Below are 24,973 nucleotides of genomic sequence, written 5' to 3'. Positions count from 1 at the left end.
GCATGAAACAATTATTGATGAATGCATAATATGTGATACAGGCACAGAGGCACTGATACTGATATACACACTATTAACACACTCATACCAAAACTACATTTGACCTCTAATTTGCACCATATATCAAAATCAGTAGCTACAAGCTATAGGTATATTTCTCAGAAAAATAATGCAGCATGTTATATGACAACAATTGTAGCAAAATAAAATTGTAAATTTGAATCAGTTCAAATGGTGGCTTAAAGGAGATCTGGTACTGGTAAAGGTAATTCTAGTCCCTGATTATCCATGATCTCTGTGTTCTCATCACATATCATCTCATTCTTGTTTATCTCACTATCTTTGGTAGCAACCACTGCACTGTTACTAAGCTTGCCCAGTTGTAAAGGCAAGTTCTCAATTGCTTTGACAACAAACTCTCTTAGAAGGTGCATTTCATTTTTGTGTTGCTTGAGCTCTTCGCTAATCTCTACCAAAGGATTCTTTTTCTGCAAACAATTGTAAACTTGCAATCACCCAATGCATGTGTGTATGAGGATGGAATGCAATATGGTTGCCATGTGGCATTAGCTTGCATGTTTAAGCTATTGTGAAAACAATTTGATAGTACATCATTTTACACAAAAGGACAGAAGCTTGTTTCTATATAACAAGTCAATAATATTGACGAATATCAGAATTGGCTCAGTCTCATTGCATTATGTATAATGTATTCTATACATGCCTACAGTTAGTCTTACTTGATACTCTTCCATAAGATTTGAGTTTGTTTCATTTGACTCATTAATAGCCTTCACTTTGCTATCAAAAGAACTGAATTGCAGGAAAGGTATCTTGCTGGATAAATGTCTGTGATTTCTTGTTACTACTATGAACTTTTCTGAGAAATAAAGCCGAACTGATGGTAATCTTTCCTCCAGTTCTAGAACTGAGCTAATCTGACATAAAAAGTAAAGCTGAGCTATGTAAATGGAATGTAGTGGGGGGTTACCTGCAGTGCAAGTTTTGTGAGGTTTGCTTTTTGCAACTCTTCTCTGGTATCACCGACAGCCAAACCAACCTGTGAATGAAGCACATCACTTTACAGTCAACTATAGCTTAGTATCACCATAACTCACCAGTAGGTTGTTGAACAGTACTGGCATTATAATGACAAACACAATCCAGAAGTAGTATGCAAAGGGATAAAACACATCTCGTTCAATGAAGTTGTTAACAAACTCAAGCTCCCCAGTTGTCATTGTCATGGATTTGAGAAATGTGGTGAAAATTGTTTCAAATGGATCTTGTTCACCCTGTGTAGTGAAAACTGGCCATAAAGAACAACACTTTTACTGCAGAGGAAGAGGCGAAAAGTTGAGGGTGCTCATGGGTACAAATGTGTTTTGTTGAAGTGCTCCAGCAGGTAGAAGGAATGTGCCCTAGAGAAGTTTTAAAAATAGGCTTTTGGATTCAGTTTTATAGAAATTTTAACAAGATGTTTATACATAACACCTAACTGCTTTTATGTGACTGATCTATTAGAGTACTCAATCTTTGTAGAAAAAATGTTTGTGCGTGTGTGGAAAGATAGTGTCAAATTGTCAATCTTGGGCTTTTTTGGTCTTGAAATTGGAATGAAAACAATTTAAATCCTTTAATAAGGAACAATTGGAGGGCAAGTCTAGTGGCAGCAGCAGCCGCTTTGTGTGTGTGTGTGTGCGTGTGTGTGTGTGTGTGTGTGTGTGTGTGTGTGTGTGTGTGTGTGTGTGTGTGTGTGTGTGTGTGTGTGTGTGTGTGTGTGTGTGTGTGTGTGTGTGTGTGTGTGTGTGTGTGTGTGTGTGTGTGTGTGTGTGTGTGTGTGTGTGTGTGAGGCAGCATAGCCAAGTGGCTAGTTGTAATATAGTAACTAGTAATTGAGTAATGTCCAGTTGTTATTATTACATGTTGTTTCCTTGAGCAAGAAACTTTACTCACATGGCTCCAGTCTACCCAGCTGTTTAATCGGGGACCTTGTGACAACTGGAGAAGCAGCCCACCCAGCTGTAGCATCAACGGACGCCTAGTGTTAACAGGGAAAGCAAATGCCAGCTGTCCATGCCTCACACAGTGGGTGAAGGTCCAGACTACTTAGGGTGCCTACACCTTCACTTTGCTTTGCTTTGTGTGTGTGTGTGTGTATGTGTTCGTGTGTGCATGTAGAGTGGGGTGGGAAAGGGGGGGGGGGGGGGAGGGTACTATTGCCACCACTGTACTGTTGATACTAATTATGCATATGTGATATTCACATATTAATGATGATATGTTATTATGCAGTAGCTAAAAGGATACAAATGGTATAACTTACTGGTTTATGAAGCAATAAAAACAAAGGAATCCCAAATGAAGCAATCAGAAGTACAGGAAGAGCAATTACTTTCAGAAAGGAACGAGTGATGCTAAATAGCATATTGATAGGGATGGCAGTAAAAGGAATACTTCTCATCAGCAGAATAAAATTAAACCATGCCAGGAATACAACCAGACTTCCAAGTTGCCATTGAAGACCACTTGGACAGAAACAATCATGAAATTTGTTACTGATCAAAAAGCTAATTGTCAACGCAGGGATAGTTAATTGCATATAATTATCCCATTTTTTCAGATAGTCCAGTTTTCTGCTTAAAGCTTGCAGTCCCTCCACTATTAAATTTACAACAGATAATAGCATCAAGATGGCCGTGGCTGCAATAAGGAACTCTCCTTTTCCAGCTGATAATTCTGCATAATAAAAAAATATTTACTTGCTATGTTTCTATTGCACATGCAATTTTCATACCATAAATGTGACCTAACTTTGTGAAACTAAACATTTGGGCACATGTATATTTCAAATGGTAATAGGTAGCTCACCAATTTCGGAATCTGTGTGAGTGGAATTTTCATTGATAATGAAGCCATTTATGGCCTTCAGAACATTTGGAGTACTAGCAGCATCCTTTACAATTTCCCATCAGTTTAGATTTAATATACGTACGTATATGTGTCAGTGACCAGATTTTACAAAACCAGTCCAAATTGCAGCATATCAGACAAAATCAAACTAACACCACCACTCGAGGATGGCTTTAAGAAACATCTTTTTCTGGTGCCGTGGCAAGATCAAATGGCGGATTCTGGCCTTATGAAAGACCTAAGAATCAGTGGTGTACTGGTGGATGGCCTGACTTGTATAGCTGGCCAAATGTTTTCTGTGTTGATTTTGCTACATATCTTCCACTAAGAAGCCAGCACAGCTCTGTATCCATGTGTCTGGACTCCAATCACGGTCTGCCTCTATTTTGAAGTCTATCTCTTGCCCACCTCACCACCCCTACCTTCCACCACGTGCCCCTTATACCCTCCACTCCTTTGTGAGCACACTCAAGACTCATACTACTTCGTTTGAACTGCTCAGATTTCTAGCAGGAAACTCTACAAGAAGCTACAAGTACTAGAGGTGGTCTGAAAAGTAAAAAATTGATGCATAACTTGTGTAAATTTATGAGTGTGTGCTGACTATCCTCGTAATCTTAAAACTGTTCATCTCAACTTTTTCCAAGATCTAGTCACATAATATATACTTGGTTGGGTATTTCAGTACAGCCACACTTGTGAAATATCCAAGTTACATATCTACCTGACAAGTGTGGCCGCTGTATTACTGGTACTCACATAGGGGTGGAGGTTGGGTGGTAGAGCAGGTGTAATAGCTTAGGCTCAAAATGGATGAAGATAGTAATGGCAAACCCCAGGCCCAATTACACACACCTCTGGACGTGGTCACATGCAGCTCTGGATGCACATGCATAATTAACAGGTTATGTTTTGTGTGACACTCCAAGCCAGTAATCCAGTAATTTTAGTGCATTTACTACTGCAAAGTACGTAAGAGTGCAGCCATTAATTTTTTTACTGACTATTTAAATGCTTCTTTACGTGCCAAAATGTTCAGTGTCCTTAGTGATAGTAAATGCATACATCATGCATGCATGCATGTATGAAAGATGCTCAACTAGAAGAATGCAAGTAAATGTTATTATAACAACCTAGCATACACTAGCTCTGGCCATAGTGTGATTAGTGAAGTGTAAGCACAGAACACACATGAAGAAACTTACCAGGACAATCTTCAGTAAGATCTATATACCAAGACAAAAAAGTAAGAACATAAACGGAATGCATGCTATTAACATAGGGCTGCAACCAATGTCAATTTTAATATCTGGACATTTGAATGTCTTAATACCAAGCTCTTATGAGTAATACAAAAATGCTAGAATTCAGCAGTATGTTGCCACATACATACCACTTTGCTCCTAAAACACATGTAAAATTGATTATAATTGTCTTTATAGCCAGTTGAAAATAGTAGAACAGGTCACCTAAGCCATCTTCACTGTATGCGACTGTAATTTACTAGTAAAAATATCTGATTGGGATGTCAAAATTCTAACAAATATCCAAATGAATTGAATATTTGTTGCAGCCCTAATTACAAAAATTTTGTCCACTGTTGACTATATAGCTAACAAGTGCATAACATAGATAATGTTCTTGTACAGAATGTTAATTACAAAATCATTTTAATAGCTGTTTCTTACTTCTTCTTCTGCAGATGCTACCTCTTGGGTTAGGTAGTGACAACACGTAGGAAGTGAGGAAGCTCAGGAACACAGTATATAATACAATTTGTAGCAGTTTAGATGGTAGTGTTATTCTATTCCATTTGTGATTTATCAACTCAGTTACTAGAGGATGTTGTAGTAATTCAATTCTTTCTGACTCAACCTAAGAAAAATATGTATAAATATACACGTATAATTACTTTGTTACCATTAAGGCCAAGGTGTGGTTACTCTTGTCATAGACACGAGGTTTCCAGCTGGAACTGTACTCAAATGAAGAGTTTGGTTGTTCAGACACAAACAAATCATTTTGTGCTGGCTTGTTCATCATCACCAGAGGAGCATCATTCTGTCGCTGCTTTGATTTAAATGGTAGAACCTTTTCTACCATGAATTTTCCCACTGTTCCAAGTTCTGGATCATCAAAGTCATCAATGAACTCATAGTTGTATGTTATGTGTGTAACTCCACTGGCTCCTTCATTAGCCATAATGCACTTGTCCATGATAACTTTGGCCATATCTATGTTAGCAAGTACAAGTAAAAGTTAGGAATTTTAAGTTGAATTAGAGATCAAAGAAATAAAATGTAGTGAAACAAGGGAGGTTGCCTACACCGATATACTAGTGAACATAGCAACCTCCCTTGTTTCACTACTTCTTCATTTCTTTGATCCCTAATCAAACTTAAAATTCCTAATTTTACTTGTATTTGTTAGTTTTATTTTTTATGTTACGTTATTATGACTAGTGAACCTGCACATACCTGCATTAGAAGTGCCAGGCTTATTGTTTTAATCTGAGCGTGCACCCCAATTATCATTATTGAAATAGTGCAGTGGCCATTACGCTTCATTTTCAACTGTGTTCAGGCCACTATACAACATTACAAACGAAGAACACTACAAGAAGGACTTCTGCAATCAATCCATTCACAATGGAAAACTTAGAAAATTCCCATTACAAACATAATTATTAGGAAGCTATCATGCAGCTATACTGTGAATTTGACACCTTGCACTGTCAGAAAAGATAAATGGAACACAAAGGAGGATACAGGTAACATGCATTCTATGTACTGTGGTATGTCAAAAGGCACCTCAGGCTGAAGCGATGTCAAACAATGAAAAAAATCAAGCCTATAACAATAGCCATTATCATGTTATGTTTGTCAGAAGGCATCAGTCAGTCAGTCAGTCAGTCAAGCAGTTGCTAGGCAGTTGGTTAAATATCACTTTTGGAAACATTTCAGGTCATACTGAAAGCACTTTTTGGCTTGGCTATACTGTAATTTGCTTTTTTTCGCTGTAAAATAATTTTCGTATGCAAAATTCGTACAAAAATTTCTTGCACGAAAATTTTTATACAAGATTGAACTACTCTAATACAGCAGTCATTCACGTAAATCATATGAAAATATTTTTACATGAAAATTTTTATAATGAAAAATTTTTGCATGAAAATTAAGCAAATTACGGTACCTAACCAATACTGTCAAGGCACCATTAAGATATTGTGAGGCTGTGGTGATATTTTTGGCCAGAAAAGTCCAAACCTTCATAATTCCTACTCTACAACAAGTATAAGAAAAAAATTGGAATTTTAAACTAGATTAGGGACAGTGTATAATACTGCAATAAAAAGTACTGAAACAAGCTGGATCGGACTAGTACATAATGTCCAAATACTGTAAAACAATAAGAAGTGAATATCCCTACTGTGCATTGAGTGTAGCATATTCACTTCGTATTGTTTTACAGTATTTGGACATTACGTACTAGTCCGATCCAGCTTGTTTCAGTACTTTTTATTGCAGCATTATACACTGTCCCTAATCTAATTTAAAATTCCAAATTTTTTCTTATACTTGTTTGTGAAGTTTTTTTTGCAAGCTCATGACCACTAAATATCTGCTGAGTTACTCACAGCACTATTATACTAGATTATGACTCATACAATAACAGCTGATCAGTGGGCATGGCTCTACATAAGCCTGCAGACAATAATGGACGTGGATTTGTGCATACCTACGGACTGATGAATGGATGTGGCTACCATATGTCTACAGACTGTAATTTACGTAAGTGGGCGTGGCTCACGAAAGAAGCAGAGCTACGCTATGACGTGTAGTAACACGTCCACATTTAATTTAGCACATGGTGTCAGACCCGAATAATCTGCAAAGCAGGACCTGGATGACCCAACTCGGTTTAACATTGTTACTAAATAAACTATATTTATTGACTTACACATTACTATATAGTTTGCCGTGAGTTGCTTTCTCTGATTGATATCAACAGCGAGTCAAGTACCAGGCCCGTACCCAGGATTTGGGGTTCTACTTAGACATGGTAGGCGTTTATGGCAGCGGGGGTCTGGGGGCTGTGCCCCAAGCCGCTAACAACAGTTTAATATTTGACTTCTCCTAACTGTCCTAAAATTGATAGTACACACTTAATAACTCCAAAGAACAGTTTGTAAGTGTATAATTTGAAATCAATCTCAACTTCAGTATGTGCAGCAACTACACATGCATGCTTGGGTTAATTTTAGTAGATACGTGCATTTCTTCTATGCATTGAAATAATCAACACATGAAAGTATCCATAATTTTACTATCTACTTATCACTGTTTTGCTCAGTACTCCTCTACTCATTAATAGCTATTATTCCTTTGTGTCACACTTAAATGACATGAGCTATTTAGGTCACATGTGACTTCTTGGCTGCACTGTACCGTGACAATGTTGTGGTTTCTTAGGAGAGAGACTTAAGTAGGTTTGCAGTGCACATGCAAGTACATAGCTAAATACACAAGGCATTTTTCCAAGGTGGTTCACACATTTGGTGGTGATTCATAAATGCAGGGGTCTTTGGGCATAGCCCACACCACTGACACATTTTAAACGTTAAATTACTTCAAAATTACATTGATTCATGATTTCTTATTGTATGGTTAGTCCTTTATCAATTTTATTACAGCTATTTTAGCTTCAGAGGGGAGTTTCCAGAACCCCATGCATGCCTGCCCGCTCATATACACCCCTACACATCAATGAAAGAGCTAGGACGTTGCAAATATACTAATGCAGATAGTTTTTATTGTGAACTTCCTTGCTATATAGTTAGCTGGCCAGCACTATCCCAATTTTAACTGAACATCAAGAGCATTACATGCGCACAAGCATTTCTCAGGTATACTAAGCAGTAATTACTATTTGTTGCCTAGCAGTTATATAAACACAGATCTCTTCAGCTACATCAGTACGATTCATTAAGGAGCCACAAATTATAATTTGGGTTGTCTACACTTTACTACTAATAACAGTAGCTAATCTGATTATTTTAGCCATGACTACATATCTGAAAAATAGGTATAGCACAGTGTTCAGATAAGCACATTATAGAAGAGGTTCAGTTAATTGTTTGAAAGCTTTAACCATGAATGATTAGAGTATTTGAGTGACTGTTTTGTTAGAGCATTTGAGTGACTGTTGTATTAGAGTATTTTAATGACTGTTCTATTAGAGTATATCGACCTGTTTAGCAAATTTTCATCCCCATGCACCCAGATCTTAGCTGTGTAGAGGTGGGGCTTAGCTCCACTTTAGTTAACATCTCAGAGCAGCCTTCAGTGCCCTACATATAGTCCCTCTCTACCTTTCAGGTGCCCATGTCTTATACGCCAGCTTAAAACATTTTATTAAAAATTGTTAATCCTGGAGGGGGGTTCGTCCGAACCACTCGAACCCCCTCTGGTTACGGGCCTGCGTACGCGTGTATTTTTAGTGCAACCGGTGACCACGTGTATTCGAATAGTTTGATGCAATATACACTGGTATGGAAGCCGTACTGTAGTCTATTAACACTCAGCGGTAGAACCTTAGCTGATGGCCATGGTAAAGAAAGATAAAAGGTAAGACAATAGTGCAAGCATTGTATGCTTATCAATATACCAAAGGTTTTTTCTTAAGCGAACTAGAAACGTTTCTGCAAAAAAATTAGGGCTGTAGCCACTTTTCCGCTATGCTTGACTGAAGGCGTCAGGCAGGCAGGCAGTAGAAAATTCTGTTGAATAATTTTTTTCTAAATTCTGTAGCAAACTTGACGCAAATGTTTCTGGTCGATCTGAAGACACTTTTGGGCTTGGTTTTACCCAAACAATACTGTCATGTCGTTGTGAGGAAAAATCGAGGCAGGTTTTTGGGTTATATTATATCATGGATCGCCCCCCACACCTTTGATGTCCCTATATACAGTACTATCGTACTGTATGATACTATTGTATTGTATGACATACCACACAGAGTTATATCAACACTTATTACGAGCTCTTATTGGTTACAGTATGTGGCAAAAACACAAGGGAGTTGTTAAGTATATTATGCATATGGTCCTTGGTTCTGGTTCTATGATGCAAGCATGCAGGCTCCAGGGGTAGATTTAGGGGTGGCTCAAAGGGGGTCTTGACCCCTTATTTTTGAAATTTCTTTAGTTGAGCTGTAACCAGCATGAAGACTTTATCCAGTGGTGTTTTATCACCATATTTGTGACATACAGCTGTGGAATACATTACGTAGCATGGGTGATCTCTATCATTGATGTCATAGCTACAGTGGCAAGCCCATGTGTTAACTAAAACCCACAATCAAATAGTAAAATTATGACATACGAACATTACTGTTTTATTAGAGTGCTCACATATTAAAGTATCACAATGTTTCAGTTACATAAAAATGAGGAATACTATGTTTTCACTCCCATCAATAATTCCACCACATTGGAGGTACTAAAGTTTTCTACCAAAGAGCCTAAATCCTTGCATACAACAGACATCAACAAGCAGCTAGCTGTTGGTTTCAACAGATACTTTCTTTAAAGTCTTACACATATATTGACGCCCTTTCCCTCCTTTTTCAAAGGTCTTGATCCACTCCTGTGGCTTAATCAATGTTTAGAACCATGTACATTTGAAATAATTTATGTGCAGACAGATGTACTTAGAATTAATTATGTATGGATGCTTGTATATCTTCTTAGTATACCAGAAACACAATATTTGTGACTGAATTTGACAAAACCAGGCTTCGACGCACAAAGTCTCGTTAGGAGATATGGCGATTTTAAGTAATCATTGTGTAATAACTTCCCAGTGCCTACAGCTGTGCAAACAAAATTTGCACCAAGTATACATCTATTTACTAGCTATCACTGAGTGGGTGTATACATTTCTGATACCCAAAATTAGCCCTGTTTGGGGCAGCTTTTCTCGAGCGGGTAATAATATCAAAGGTGGTAGTAAGAGGGTGGAGGGTAGTAATAGGGTGGGAGGGTGGAGGGTAGTAATAGGGTGGGAGGGTGGGGGGTGGTGGGTGGGCTCAATATAGGGGTATAAAATGAAGCAAGAAGACGATTGGAATCCAGAGGCCAAGTTTGGGCTCTCCATGGCCCTCCATGGCCCTCAAATCACTCCAAATTGACTAAGAACACTATTGGCGAGCTCTCTGTGAAGTCCCAGCTCACTACACACCATTATCACAAAGCCATAGCCATTCAATGGCGCCAATCTCCCACTCGTGGCTTTGACAGAGTCGGAAGAAAACTGCCACAGAAACCAGACTTGCCAGTCCTGAAGGAAGTACAGTGTGGAATATGATAGTGTATTAGGCCAGCAATCGATTTCTGGTAAAAACGTAAGTTTGATTTTGTGTGTGTGGAAGCCTTGTTATGTGAAATCCGGTCACATTTATACCTGGAATATGCATAATAAGCAGTCTCATTGGAGTGATATTATCTTTAGTGCACATTCTCATGGCTTTGTCCCAGTGATCACTAGTAATAATTTCTAGTGCAATCTCCCTAAAGAGTTATGTTATATAATAGTGTTGATGATGCAGTTGTACACTTACTTGTAGCCTTTTACAATGGCTTCAGCCAATGCATTGTGACCTGCCTCATTGGTCAGTGTTACATCAATTCTGGGATAGTCTAGTAACACCTTCACAACTTTAATGTGACCTTGTTGTGTAGCCAACAACATAGGAGAAACCTATAGATAAAAACAGTGGTGAGACATAATAGTGGGCTACATACATAAACAATTATTTAATCCAAAACAGCCAATCTGTGAAGAAGGGGTGCAGTCTTGCAGGGCTGTATAGCCAGACTTTTATCTGGGTAGGTTGTTTTGTGCGGTATGATGCAGGATTACATCAAGGTGTGCAAACCATGCTGAAGCTATAGGGGTCTGGGGGAATGCCCTCCTACTAAAAGGTTTACTTTGGTGACATTTCAGTCAATAAAACAACGCAATTTCTAGGAAGTAAATGCAAGCTCAAGACTAGCTATATGGATTACATCTGGCAAAAGTAACTACCCACACTGCTACTGTAATTATACCATCTGTATCTAAATTTATTGGAATGTCACAGTGAATATGGATGGGAAAGCCTCTCAGTAGGGGGCTGTGAGGGGCAGTGGAGCAGGCCAAAGAGTGCCTTGACAATTAAATTTACACATTGCATGGGGTTGAAGGAAAGAAGAGATAGAAACAATTCATGGGGTCTGTAGGAAAGTTTTTGTACTCTCAGTGTATTTTAGATTTTTTGTAAAGAAATGTAAAATGACTGTTCTATTAGAGTGATTGTTCTATTAGAGTGGTTGACTGCTCTGTTAGAGTGGTTGACTGCTCTGTTAGAGTGGTTGACTGCTCTATTAGAGTATCTTGATTTTACCCTGTAAGTATTAAATAAGTGACTTGGAGTACTTAATGTTGTACCTTAATTGAGTTTTTAATAAACTGTAGCTAATAGACTTAAAAATTGAACTTTTATACTGACCTTTTTGCTGGACCTGTATACCGAAATTGCGAACCTTTTCTTCAAGAGGATGCATGGTTCTTCAGAACTCCCTGAACCTGCCTGCTTACAGGCCTGAGCCTAGCTAGTATGAAAAAGATGTAATATCAAAGGTGGAGGCCAAGAAATAGTTGCAATGATATTAGCTGTATATGTGTAATGTGATTGACATTATAATAATTCTGATTGGCTGGCCATTTTTTCTACAATGAATAAAAAAAAAGAACTTAATTGGGAATGCAGCAAGACTGAATGTAGAGCATGAATCAATGATAAAGGTCTATTATTAAAATTAAAAAAAATACAGTTAGTTGTATTAGCATTCATTCCAGATATAACTCCTTCAGTTGCCGGTTACTTTTACTTTCATGAGCACTCCCTTTTTTACAGCCAAGGTGTTTTTGCATAGAGGATATAGATTGCACACAAACAGTAATTTAAAGTCACCTTCAAATCAGCATAACTTCCATTACAAGACACATCTCGACCAAGTAAGCAGCTCACAATGTGATCATGACCATGGTAGGCAGCACATGACAATGGAGTGCCTAAATTTCCATTGCTACATGAAATGAGAGAGGAGCTAATAACCAAAGTGTCCAGCATATATTGATAAACATATATATCTAATCCAAAACAGCCAAGCTGTAAAAAAAGAGTGTGGCCCTCAAAAAGGCTATCATGAAAAAAGATGTGAAATTCAAGGTGGCGGCCAAGAAATGGCTGTGATGGTAGGTTAATGGTAAAAATTTTAATAACGACAATTCAGGTGAATTTGGTGCCGCTTGGTCTTGGCACAAAATTCGCCTAAATTGTCATTATTAAAAATTTTACCATTAACCTACCATCACAGCCATTTCTTGGCCGCCACCTTGGATTTCACATCTTTTTTCACCATAGCCTTTTTGAGGGCCGCACTCTTTTTTTACAGCTTGGCTGTTTTGGATTAGATTTCACTTCTTTTTGTATTTGTATATGGCCGGCTTTGGGGATTTTTAACCTATCCTTTTTTTCTTTACCACAGGAAGAAGAAAAGATGAAGTAGATGTTAAATACTTTAAATATTTCTGATTTTATCAGTAAATGTACAGATTATATATATAATACATATATTTATTACAGAACTCTCTACAATGAGGTTTCTTTGTAACTGAACACTCTACAAGGTGACTTCTTCTAGCTGATCTCTCTACAGGGTGAATTGTTTGCAGCTGAACTATCTACAAGGTAACTTCTTCTAGCTGATCTCTCTACAGGGTGATTTGTTTGTAGCTGAACTCTTTACAGGGTGATTTGTTTGCAGCTGAACTCTCTACATGATGGTTTCTTTGTAGCTGAACTTTCTACAGGGTGACTTCTTCTAGCTGAACACTTTACAGGATGATCTTTTCGTAGCTCAACTCTCTACAGGTGATTTGTTTGCAGCTGAACTGTCTACATGGTGGTTTCCTTGTAACTGAACTCTCTACAAGGTGACTTCTTCTAGCTGATCTCTCTACAGGGTGATTTGTTTGTAGCTGAACTCTCCACAAGGTAATTTCTTCTAGCTGATCTCTCTACAGGGTCAATTGTTTGTAGCTGAACTCTCTACATGATGGTTTCTTTGTAGCTGAACTCTCTACAAGGTAACTTCTTCTAGCTGATTTCTCTACAGGGTGATTTGTTTGTAGCTGAACTCTCCACAAAGTAATTTCTTCTAGCTGATCTCTCTACAGGGTCAATTGTTTGTAGCTGAACTCTCTACATGATGGTTTCTTTGTAGCTGAACTCTCTACAAGGTAACTTCTTCTAGCTGATGTCTCTACAGGGTCACTTGTTTGTAGTTGAACTCTCTACATAATGGTTTCTTTGTAGCTGAACTCTCTACAAGGTAACTTCTTCTAGCTGATGTCTCTACAGGGTCACTAGTTTGTAGCTGAACTCTCTACATGGTGGTTTCTTTGTAACTGAACTCTCTACAAGGTGACTTCTTCTAGCTGATCTTTCTACAGGGTGATTTGTTTGTAGCTGAACTCTCTACAGGTGATTTGTTTGCAGCTGAACTCTCTAGCTACATGATGGTTTCTTTGTAGCTGAATCTCTACAAGGTAACTTCTTCTAGCTGATCCCTCTACAGGGCGATTTGTTTGTAGCTGAACTCTCTACATGGTGGTTTCTTTGTAGCTGAACTCTCTACAAGGTGACTTCTTCTAGCTGAACTACGTAGTTGAACTCCCTACAAGGTAACTTCTCATAGCTGATATCTCTACAGGGTGATCTGTTTGTAGCTGATCTCTACACAGGTTACTTGTTTCTAGCTGATCTCTTGAATTCTTTTCAGGGTGACTGCTCTATTAGGATGACTGCTCTATTAGAGTATCTCGATCTCGCACTTGCTACACCAAGTTGGATTTCGTGTTGTAACTCCGTGGCTTTAAGTCTGATTCTTCTACACCATTGAAGAGCCTTTCTAAGATAATTACTCCATCTGTACAGCGAATTTCAAAGCATTACCCCAAGCGGTTTATCTGGTAGGCCTGGCAAGTAGTCGTTTTTTTATTAGCTAATCTCGATTGCGTAATTGTTACACACTGTTGGTTTTTTCGTTGTATCTTCCTGGTTTTTAGCTCGATTTCTTTCAAACTACAAAAGGTTTGAGGTTCAATAGTTAACTTATTCACCCACCGATTTTCAGCTTCTTCCCATAAGCGGTTTACCCTGTAGGCGTGACAACATATTGGTGTTATTTTTCGTGAATAATCGCTAATAACTCTTTGCCTGTTTATCGTATTCCAGCCAACGTTGATACAGAGATGCGCCGTTATACCCTCCTTCTGTGTGCCAAATTTCAAGGCAATTGGATTTGGCGTTCGCGTTTTATAGCAGTTTTTGTAAGTGTGCGAAAAGAGGAAGAACAAAACAAAACAAAACAAAAAAAGAAAAACAGAAACTAAGCCAATTTTTGAAGTCGCATATCTCGGGAACGCTTGAAGCGATTTCGCTCAAATTTGGAATGTGGAGTACTGAAGCTGTAGGGCGTATCCACAGCAAAAATCGTCTTGTTTTATCAAGGCAACACAGAGCTACAGAGTTACGAAAATTGCGTTTTTGTTTTTCCTGTCAATACACTCACGGGTGTTGCGCGCTGGCTTCTTGGGCGCACAACACATTACCATGTGTCTTGATATATACACACACAAACATTGAGTGGTGGCTAAAACTGATTTGAAGTGACTATATTCAGTTATTTTAAAGCACAACATATTTTTTCTTTACAAATTACACAGCCATGGTCTCAGATATAATAGTGTGACTGGATCACTGAACTATGTATGTACTGTAGTCTAGACACAACAGAAAAAACCCTCCATAACATAGAAAAAGATGTTAGCCCCAACAGGTCTGGCTCTATACAGTGCAACTTCACCCTCTAGGGATCACCTGATCTTCAGATGAGTCCACAGCTTTGAAGTTGTGAACAACATCAACTTAAAACAGCACTTCTTGAATTTTTACTAATGCATTAGAACACTCACTATTCTAATAGAAAAACCATTATCTGAGTTCGGTTAACTGAAACTGTTGAATTCAGATAACTGTGCATGGTTCTACTGTACATTTTTACCTCTATAAAAGGTTCAAATCTGCATGCAATAAATAAGTCTGTCTGTCCAGACAACAATAATAATATTATTCACTGTCAAAGACATAGGTCTAATTGGCAGCCGTAGTCCCTTTTAATTACATCAATTCATCACCAAAGACTGTGAAAACTCTGTATGATGAATAGGAACTGCAAAGGTTTACATCTGTGCTATGTGTCATTTGATATCTACTACTGATAACTGCAATTTTATACTCTATGGAGTATATGCATGCACTAAATAGTAAGCATATGATACCTGAGTTCTGGTGATATTAACCCACTCTGTAGGAGGAACTGAACAGTATTGAGTTGTCCATGGATACAGGCAATGTGTAGAATATTGTTATTGTCTTTATCCACTTTAGTGACATCAGCACCACCATCTAGTAGTTCTTTAAGACACCTACAAGTACAAATGGATATGTACTGTTGTAACCACATTAGCACATCCTTACTGGAGATTGCCATACTGTGCTGCTATGTGTAATGGAGTACGATGGTCTTTATTTTGAGAACACACCAGTCCTTCAGTTACAGAGCTACTTAGTAAGACCTGTGTAAGATAAATACTGATTATCTAGAAGACATCATTAAACCAATTATCATACATGTATGGTCCTCAGAGAACCTGACTTTGCTGCAACATGCAGAAATGTGTTTTCTTCATCGTCCACAAATTGAGTAGCAGCTTCTTGACCTCTCTCAATAAGGGCCTAACAGAAACAGAATAGTAAATATCCTGAATAGTAGTGTGTAATAATTATAATACCTTCACCAATGAGGTGTACTCTTTTTCAATTGCCCATTCAATAATGGACTTGTCATTTGTAGCTTCAGCGTGAATGTCAAACCGCAGGTTAAGCATAACAGAAATGATTTCAGCTTTTTCAGCCTTGATTGCCAACATAAGAGGAATCATTTCATTATTATCTCTTGCAGTAATGTCAGCTCCACTGTAGAGAGTATACACAAATGTATCACATAAATAGAGGAACAACAGTAGAATCCATTACATAGACACTCAAAAATGAGGACATCTCCATTAGTGCTCTGCAATATATCGGTAATACCGTTTATCATGATAAATTATCATAACCGATTATCATACCGTGACAGTGTTTGATAACCGATATATCGAAATACCGGTATATCGATGAATACCGGTATAGGATTGCTTTTAACCCAGCCTTTGGTGTTTAATTATCCAATTTGTTGATAGTTTAGCAGACATGCCCTAAACAAAAACTTGAGGTTGTCACATTACAACACATGCTTACTTGTACTGAACTATATATTTTTTGGTTTTTGGGATGATACCGCTTCGTACTAGGCCCAAGAAATGATGCAATAATTACAAAAACAAACTAACTATATACCGATATACCGCGATATTTTCCTGTTACTAATACCGTGTATCCAAATTTCAATACCGCCGAGCTCTAATCTCCATAATACATGTACAGATGTATAGAGTTCTCAGAAAATCAACTGTAAGGACCTTGATTGTCCATGTTATACAGGTTTCATGCTGAATTTCATTAGAAGCTTTTCAATTGTTATTTAAAGCACAAAAAATTATCAATAGGTCTATGCTATTGCTAATTGCACTAATAAAATTAGCTGAAAATTTATACAGCTGGTGTGTTATTCATGCATGCTTTACAATTTGAACAGAGTGTAGGCTTTGAGAGCATTGTTAAACTTTACCTTCTAATAAAGACAAGTAAACTCTCTTTGTGTCCCATCATTGCAGCAATGTGTAAAGGAGTTTGACGATAAATGTTTCGAGAACGTAAAAGGGAAGGTGCCCTTTTAACAATAAGCATGGTTGATTCTGCATTATCAGTAGGACCAAACATATGGAGTAGTGTCTCACTCGTTTCATTTGTACGCTGCAAGTCCACATCATGTGAAATCAAGAAGTTGATAATGGCAGCAGTGTTGTTGGGAGACTTCTTTGCAATCATCAGTGGAATATTACCAGCTCTGTCAGCCTGAGTCAATAGGACATCTCTACTCTGTGGTCGTTCCTTGAAGATCAGCTCAACAATGCTGGTATTTCCTCGGTAGCATGCAATGTGCAATGGGGTTGATCCACCAGCGTCCTTAAATTGAACATCAGCACCATGACGTAACAGGACTAGTGCAATTTCATCATTGCCAGTAGCTGCTACCATATGTAGTGGTGTCTTTCCATGGTGACCTTTAGTGTTGACATCTAATTCTCTCCTCTTCACCAATTCTTCAACCAGCTCAACATTTTGCAGTTTTGTTGCAAGAACAATTGGTGATTCATTGGCCTTGTTTGTGTAGTGTACTTTGCATCCTTGAGCAATCAAAAATCTGACAACTTCTATTTTGTTTTCATTCAAAACTTTTTCATTTTCTTCCTCATAACTTGGAGGAAATGAATTGAGAAATTTTATTGCAAGAAGCAATGGAGTATCTCTGGTGTCATTGTTGGTGGGACGTTCAATATCTACATGGATTATAAAAATCATTTGTAATACTAACTGTATATAAACAACAGTAATGGAGCCACAAAGTATAGTACATTCCCAAACCATGATATGCAGATTCTATCTCAAATTACCAACAAATGGCCAGTGCCTATATAAGCTTATGTTTTGTGTATATAACCTACAGCTGCATGCATGTAGCCTAGTACTTAGAACCACTTAAAAACAGCCAAGCTGGTTAAAAAGGTACGGCCTTCAAAAAAAGCCTGGGTGAAAAAGTTATGAAATTAAAGGTGGCGGCCATGAAATGGCTGCAATGATGTTGATGATAATAAATTTTATTATAATGCACAAAGGCCATTATTAAAATTTATTATCATCCACATCACTGCAGCCATTTCATGGCATTGATTTCAAAACTTTTTCATCCAGGCTTTTTGAAGGCCGCACCTTTCTATACAGCAGAGACGCACCATTTCTATCGAACGTCAATCAAAACTAGCCTGACATGTACACAAGCTAGCCAGGAGTCCTATTTTGTTGCGGAGGCTTGTAGGAGATGGATTGAAAACATTTGCCCATCACTTGTGAAAGAAAGCATAGTATGTATCAGCTCAAGTTTGTTTCAAACTTTTGTTAGTGGTTGAGAAAGATATTCTTTTAAGACAGTAAAAAGAAAATCTCTTATGTTTACCAACTTACAATATAGACCAGTATGCAGATGGAGATATTGTTCTAACAAAACAGTCACTTTCAAATCCATAAGTCTATTAGCATATGCTCTAATTGCATGGCTTTGTGCATGTACTTTATAGTTGATGTATATGATTATATAATGTACATATGTATGATCTTCATACAATAGCATGTGGTGAACTTGTGCACGTATGCTGCTTGCAATGAATGATGCAACACAATGCTGTGATTACATGTATGCCCTGCAACTACTTAAACATGTACAGCAGCCATAGCTTATGCAAAAAGTTATTTTCACACTTCAATGTATGATAAAGCTACATATATCCAAAGATACAGATGTATTGTTTTCTAACACCTGCCCAACGTACCTGCTCCTAGCTCAATCAAGGCTTCAATACAATTCATCCTCTTGTACATGACTGCATAGTGTAACATGGTATAGCCAAGTAAATTGTACATGTTGACCAGTGTATCATGAGGTATTTGAACTTTGCCAAATTTCAAAATCAACTCCTGAAGTGTCTCTACATCTCCATCAGCAGCAGCCTACAGAAATGTGTTATATGTCATTTAGAACAGAGTGCATGGTTTAGCAGTTTGCATTATAGAAAAGAGGCATGATGTGAGATTGCACTAGGCTTACATTCTCAATTTAAAATTCCAATCTTAGGATGACTTGTTTGTAGCTGAACTTTTTACAGGGTGACTTATACATAGCTGAAGGGGGGACTTATAAATGTAGCTGAATTCTCCAAAGGGTGATTTGTTAGCTATCTACTGGGTAACTTGGCATAGCTAAACTCTATGCTGGGTAACTTGTAATGTAGCTTAACTCTCAATTGGGTAACTTGTAACTAGCTGAACTCTCTGCTGGCAGTGCTGGGTGGCTTGTAATGCAGTTGATCTGTCTACATGGAGGCTTAATGTAGCTGAACTCTCTACAGTGTTATATAACTAAGGTGACTTGTAATGTAGCTGAACTCTCTACTGGGTGTCTTTTATGTAGCTGAACTCTTTACAAGGAAACTTGTAATGTATAGCTGAACTTTTGGGGTGAAGCTGAAGTCTCACTTGTAACATAATGTAGCTGAACCCTCTACAGGGTGAATTGATGTAACTGTGCTCTCTACTGTGTTAGCTGTAACCTAGCTGAACTCTCTACTGTGTGACTTGTAATGTACTAATAGGTGACTGTACTATTAGAGTATTTTGATCACACAATGGTTACACATAGTTGGTTTTCACACTATACCGAAAGGTTCCAGGTTCAATGCCTGGCTAAGCCAATTTGGTGCTATTGTTTCCTTGAGCAAGAAACTTTACTCACATTGCACTAGTCTACCCAGCCGTATGGTGGCTAAACAAGACAAGGAAACACCAGGTACCCATTGATGTTATAACTGGGTGGGCTGGAACTTCAGGTTCCACAATCACTCTCTGTGAAGCCTGGACAATCCTCCTGCAGGTTACTAGCCCTGCCCCAGGAAAATTTGCCTTAAGTGCCCGAGTGGTGCAAAGTGCTGGTTTGCTGAGTGGCAATAGCTGTGTTTTGCATGGCTGCCATAGGCTCTGTGTGTGTGTGTGTGTGTGTGTGTGTGTGTGTGTGTGTGTGTGTGTGTGTGTGTGTGTGTGTGTGTGTGTGTGTGTGTGTGTGTGTGTGTGGTGTGTGTGTGTGTGCGCAACAGTTGGATTAAGTTGCATAATTAAATAGTTTTCAAGTGAATTAGATCAAGACATACGGTTCTATGTTGTGAGGTCAACAATGCTGATATGTCACACGAAATGTACCAAGAACAAAAACATGCACATATTTAGTTCCGTGGTCCCTTCTCCAAATAAAAATATTGGTGCAATGGAGTTGCTACCATGCAGGTAGGGCAAGTCACACAGCAAATTTGAGTGAAAATTTCCCAGCCATCAATTCCCAAGATGTGCACTACCAAAGTTTGCTATCCTCTATAACTCCTAAATTGTTATCAAGCATGAAAGCTAGTGGTAACCGATTGCTGGCACACTAAAAGTAACTACCTACTTTACAGTAAGTATTAGTGAGTATCTTCTGTCTGGTATTGTGTTTTTTAAAGTTTGAAATTTTCTGTACACTGCAAGTCAGTCATAAAGAGACTTCAAAACAAGCTAAATGATGAAAGCAAGCCTCAAAACCAGCCATAGGTTAACTTTTTAAAATTTTTATTTTTTACTGTAGCAAAACCTCACAATACATACTTATACAATAAAAATGTTAGCTACACACAAAATGCTGAACGTCTTTTAGTACAGTGCACCAGCCAGAATCTTCTCCTTACAAAATCATATCAGCTGGAAGGCCATTCCATATATCAGCAGCTGTACTCAACCAACTGCGCTTAAATCTGTCTAGTGTTCTAAAGTTACAGGGGTTAACTTCTTGCAAATGCAAAAGAACGATGTCCATGCCAAGACAGATGAGCTGATGAAAAAGGATTTGAGCTTCTAGTTGTGAATCAAGGTGGCAGCCAAGAAATAGGTTATAATGACATACTAATTTGCACTAACATTGCTACAACCTTTTCTTAACTGCCTCCTTTGGTTTCACAACTTGAAGGCTGCACCCTTTAATTGGCTTGAACATGCCAAGGAGCAATTAGTAACAAGATACCAGTCACATTTCTATTCATTCATAGTGGTTCTATAGAAAGTGATATTTGTAATTGAGATATGTAAAAATATAGTGTATTATCATATTTATAGTGATGAATGAATTGCCACTGGAGACAAGCTTGGTACATGACAAAAGGAGCTTCTCTCTATAATTTGTTTGACAAAGACAAGTGTATTTTTGGTTTAAGTGCAATGTAATATTAAATGTTTTCAGTTAACTAAGAGCCTCTAAGACATTCTCAGTAAGACAATCAAGTTAGCTTAATTTCATTCCATTCGTGGATGGTTAAACATTTGTTTCAGTGTGAATGTACAATAGGAGTGATCCAGTGACCACATACTTATCAATACAATCAAGTTGGAGAACAGCAACAGTAGAGTTGGGAAAATGTGTTGATTATACATATTGCTGCGTGTTATTGCGTTGGAAATTGGTATCATTATTGTCTTCCCTTTTGTCACATTGCGCATATACTTAGCTAGGAAAGCCACACAAGGTGTTGGGTGGTTGAATTAAACAAGGGTGTTGGGAACAGTGATAAATTCATGCTGTAACACGTGCACAATAGTATCGAATGAATAAGAATACACGTGCAACCTATAGTACAATCACGTGATCAACTACATATACGTTACACGTGCATTAGAATATTTTATATCAATACTGAGGTGCCAGGGTTGAACTTTTTTTAAGATCACGAGATATTTGATGACGCATTACCAACTTCCTCTGAATGGTGTAATTTAACACACCAAATATGCGCTTTGTGTAATTTTATTGACACCCAATCTTGGGTTATTAAATAGTAGGAGTCACGATTGCAGCATAAATTGAGCTTGAAGCTGTTCAAAGTGTGATCAAGAAAGGTTTCTAAACCTTAGTTGTGTTGCTAGCTTTTATGTATGTTAATCCTAAGTATTATCTGTGGTCCTAAAATGTCAAAGTTTAGTTGCAAACTTGTTCCATATGTATTAGCAAGAAAAGGTGAATTATACAGCGATTTGCTACAAACAATTGGATTCACACATCTCCTCCTTTTTATTCATAAAGAGATACAACAAACATCTGGTGCATGAGGCCATGGTATATAGTTGCACTGCAAGCAAACCATAATGTATACTAACTGCTTTCATGGTGGTTGTGTTAACTGTTCAATCTGATACCCACTCTTGGGTAAATAGTTAGTGCAAGTTTCCAAGAGAGTTCTTTAAAGAGGAAGTCATGTTTACACATGAAGCAATGCAATGAAGCCATTAAGCTTTTAGCTGTTTACAGTCAACAAAGGTTTCTAAAACTAAATTAGATATGTTTGTTAAGTGGGTGTATCCATTCACTGGACTGGACTACTGGACTGGATTACTGGACTCATATAAAATTTGCTCAAACACATTTTTTTCAACCACTATTTTTCAACCGCTAAAAGTGATTTCATACAGTAGTACACCACACTTGAAGCTAGGGCTCTCCTCTCCATGTTTTATCTTGCATAAAACAGAGGCACATACAGCTAACTGTAGTCTATCTTCTTTTTAATTAGGCGCTACTGAGCAAGTGCTGAAGGTCTGTAAGATACCTGGTCCTACAGCCTGTTTAAAGATGTTATATTAAGTATGTTTGAAAAAGGTGCTATATAGTTTTGGAGGTCTATATGAACCCCTGTTACACTTGCTGTATTTTTTTGCAAATATGTGCAACCTTACCTTCCTGTTTGAAAGTGTGTGCATTGGGAAGCAATCCTTTAACACTGCATACTCGTCGCTATTTATAAGCATTATAAACCAAAGAGCCAGCAAAGCTAGAGTGAACGCACAGACTACAGCTAGGCAATTTCTATATCATAATGGTGTAAAACGTATATATGGTGGCTATTTTATAAAAGAAGGCTTTATTAACAGTGCTTGAAACATTGCTAGCAGTAGGCAAATTACGATAAAGAACTGCACCAAGGTTTTAGTGTAGTTTTTGTGATCAATGTACAAGTTTTATGTCTCATGGTGAATGGTGTCAGTTTCTAAGACACTTATTTTAGTTAAGTTTGACAATAAAAGGCAAGAAAACAAAACAAAACAAAACAAAAAAAACTTGAGTTCAGTAATCCAGTCCAGTAGTCCAGTCCAGTGAATGGATACACCCTTTGTTAAGTGAGCCTTAAGTATGATCTATGGTCTTAGAGTCAAATACAAACCCATCACATATACTGAATTAGCAAAAAAACATAAAGTTTCTCACCTCCTGCCCCAATTCATGAAGTCATGAATCAGGTGGGTGGATTTTTGTTGTGAACATATAATGATTGAATTTTTCCTTGTTATAGGATAAAGATACAAGTAGCTCTACATAGCTGTATATGTTTAGGCCATGGAGGCAAAGTGGCACAGTATATCATCACTGCCTGATAGTGCTCACGTGTATGGTATTTCAAGGCACTTATAGGTGCTATTTTATGACTGAAGCAGTCAAAATCTAGCACTTATAGGTGGTGCACCATAGCATTTTTATGTGCTATACCATAGCACATCAGTTTTAACAGTGTAAGTTATAGTTACTTTTGTAAAAGAAACTAGCGATTAAGTTAATTACTTTCAGATATGCCCAACATATCTGCACTTATACCTATATACTTCCAAGTAAAATGCCAGCCTATAGCTACTCCAGCTCACGCTATAATACACATAGTAAAACAAACTAGCGAAGGTCACTACTATTTTCTGCCACAATAGCTACTTGCTATTTTTATGTAGCTATAGTGGTGGTCACTATTGTAGTGACCATCACTATAGTATATCAGTGGTGTTCACTACTATACGTAATGAGAGTGATTACAAGAATGTAGTGAAGATCTTTCTTGTAAAGATCACTACAAAAGTAGACAACATCACTACTGAAAAATAGTGAACATTATGACAGCATAGATTTTTGCCTAGGTACCTGGGGTTTATAACTGAAATAGTCTATATGGTGGCAGAAAATTAACCGGCAGCTAAGTGAAATTCAGCACTAATTTTTTTATGCTACAGCTATACCTGCATTCCATCCACTAGTATTTCGTTTTTCAGAACGTTTACATCAATTTTTGGCTCGACTGGCTGCGATTCTCGGCGGATGTTGCCTCCCTCCAATTCCCCGACATCTTCCCCTTCCCAGGCTTCTTCACTTTGCCGTGTTAGTTGTAAATTATTTGTTGAGTCGCCAGCACAGTTTGAATCAGCTTGAGTCTGCAGTGTAGGAGCTGTATCCATTTTTTTACAGATAGTTGTAAACTACGAATATCTATGATTATATACTGTGCTGATTGCCCATTTATACATGCACGTTGCACACCAGCTCACGTGAGTGCAGGGTGCCGCGTGCTAATCACGATATGACGTAAGAGTCGAAACAGGGGTGCATTGCGATGCTTTAGTTTTTTTTTTAAGAATAGAAGAACGACCCGGGTCCTAATGGCACGCCCATCCATCGTATATACTTAAGGTGGCGCTGAAGTAATTATGTGAAGCCGTACAATGCCCATCTGTCACTATTAAAATTAGCCCACGTGCTTAATTAGCTATTTTAGGGTGGTGGAGAACTCTGCTTGTGAACCATGTAGTCTACATTTAAAGGGTTCTTATGATAGTCTTTAATGTTGTAGCTTAGCATGCCAAGTTCCGTGAAATCACCCGCTTTAATTTCGTGGCTATTAAACTCTGAACTTACGAGCCGATTTTAAAAATAACTCACCCCAGAAACAACCTAGCGCTAAGCCGCCTTGGCTCTTATGGTTTCTCACCTTGTAGAACAACTCTATGGAATCCTTTTTAACGATAACAACGTGGAAACTGGTTAAAATGCAAACCCGCATTTTTCAACAAGTGATATCACGCCCGTCAACAGCGAATCGCGAAAAATCTTTCCATAGCCCTGTAAAGAAACGCTTCACCAGTGCCTCTGCCAAATTTTGAGAGTCTATGGTAAGTAAATATGGAGTTATTTCACGAATTGTGGGACAGTGTAACTGGCCAGGGCGCGCACCGTAAAGCAGTAATCACGCGATGACAGCTGGTGTTGTTCGCTGTGAAGTTACCAGAG

The 24,973-nt window shown here is 38.0% G+C and overlaps 1 protein-coding gene across 1 annotated transcript; it reads right to left on the bottom strand.

Annotated features, from left to right (window-relative positions):
* LOC136243678 (transient receptor potential cation channel subfamily A member 1-like) lies at positions 1 to 24,160 on the bottom strand. Its single transcript, XM_066035218.1, has 18 exons — positions 23,929 to 24,160; positions 18,633 to 18,810; positions 16,814 to 17,585; positions 15,876 to 16,059; positions 15,715 to 15,819; positions 15,562 to 15,659; positions 15,363 to 15,509; positions 11,929 to 12,043; positions 10,534 to 10,673; positions 10,377 to 10,483; positions 4,834 to 5,147; positions 4,602 to 4,788; positions 4,119 to 4,139; positions 2,327 to 2,739; positions 1,119 to 1,295; positions 992 to 1,060; positions 741 to 938; positions 1 to 488 (listed from the first exon to the last, which is right to left on the bottom strand). The coding sequence occupies exons 1-18, from the start codon at positions 24,142 to 24,144 to the stop codon at positions 240 to 242; spliced, it is 3,690 nt and encodes a 1,229-aa protein (XP_065891290.1). The 5' UTR covers positions 24,145 to 24,160; the 3' UTR covers positions 1 to 239.
* Between the last annotated feature and the right edge of the window lie 813 nt (positions 24,161 to 24,973).

Source organism: Dysidea avara, chromosome 13 (genome assembly GCF_963678975.1).
Source record: "Dysidea avara chromosome 13, odDysAvar1.4, whole genome shotgun sequence".
In the NCBI taxonomy this organism is placed as follows: Eukaryota; Metazoa; Porifera; class Demospongiae; order Dictyoceratida; family Dysideidae; genus Dysidea; species Dysidea avara.
Note: the sequence above shows the minus strand (reverse complement) of the source record. Positions and strands in the feature narration are given on the sequence as shown.

Excerpts from the sequence above, each read along its gene's own strand:
- LOC136243678 (XM_066035218.1), bottom strand. The coding sequence starts at position 24,144 with ATGGATACAGCTCCTACACTGCAGACTCAAGCTGATTCAAACTGTGCT. Across the intron at positions 12,044-15,362 it reads TTAATATCACCAGAACTCAG|CAATGGAAATTTAGGCACTC; the intron begins GTATCATATGCT and ends CATTTCATGTAG. Across the intron at positions 939-991 it reads TCACAAAACTTGCACTGCAG|ATTAGCTCAGTTCTAGAACT; the intron begins GTAACCCCCCAC and ends TTTTTATGTCAG.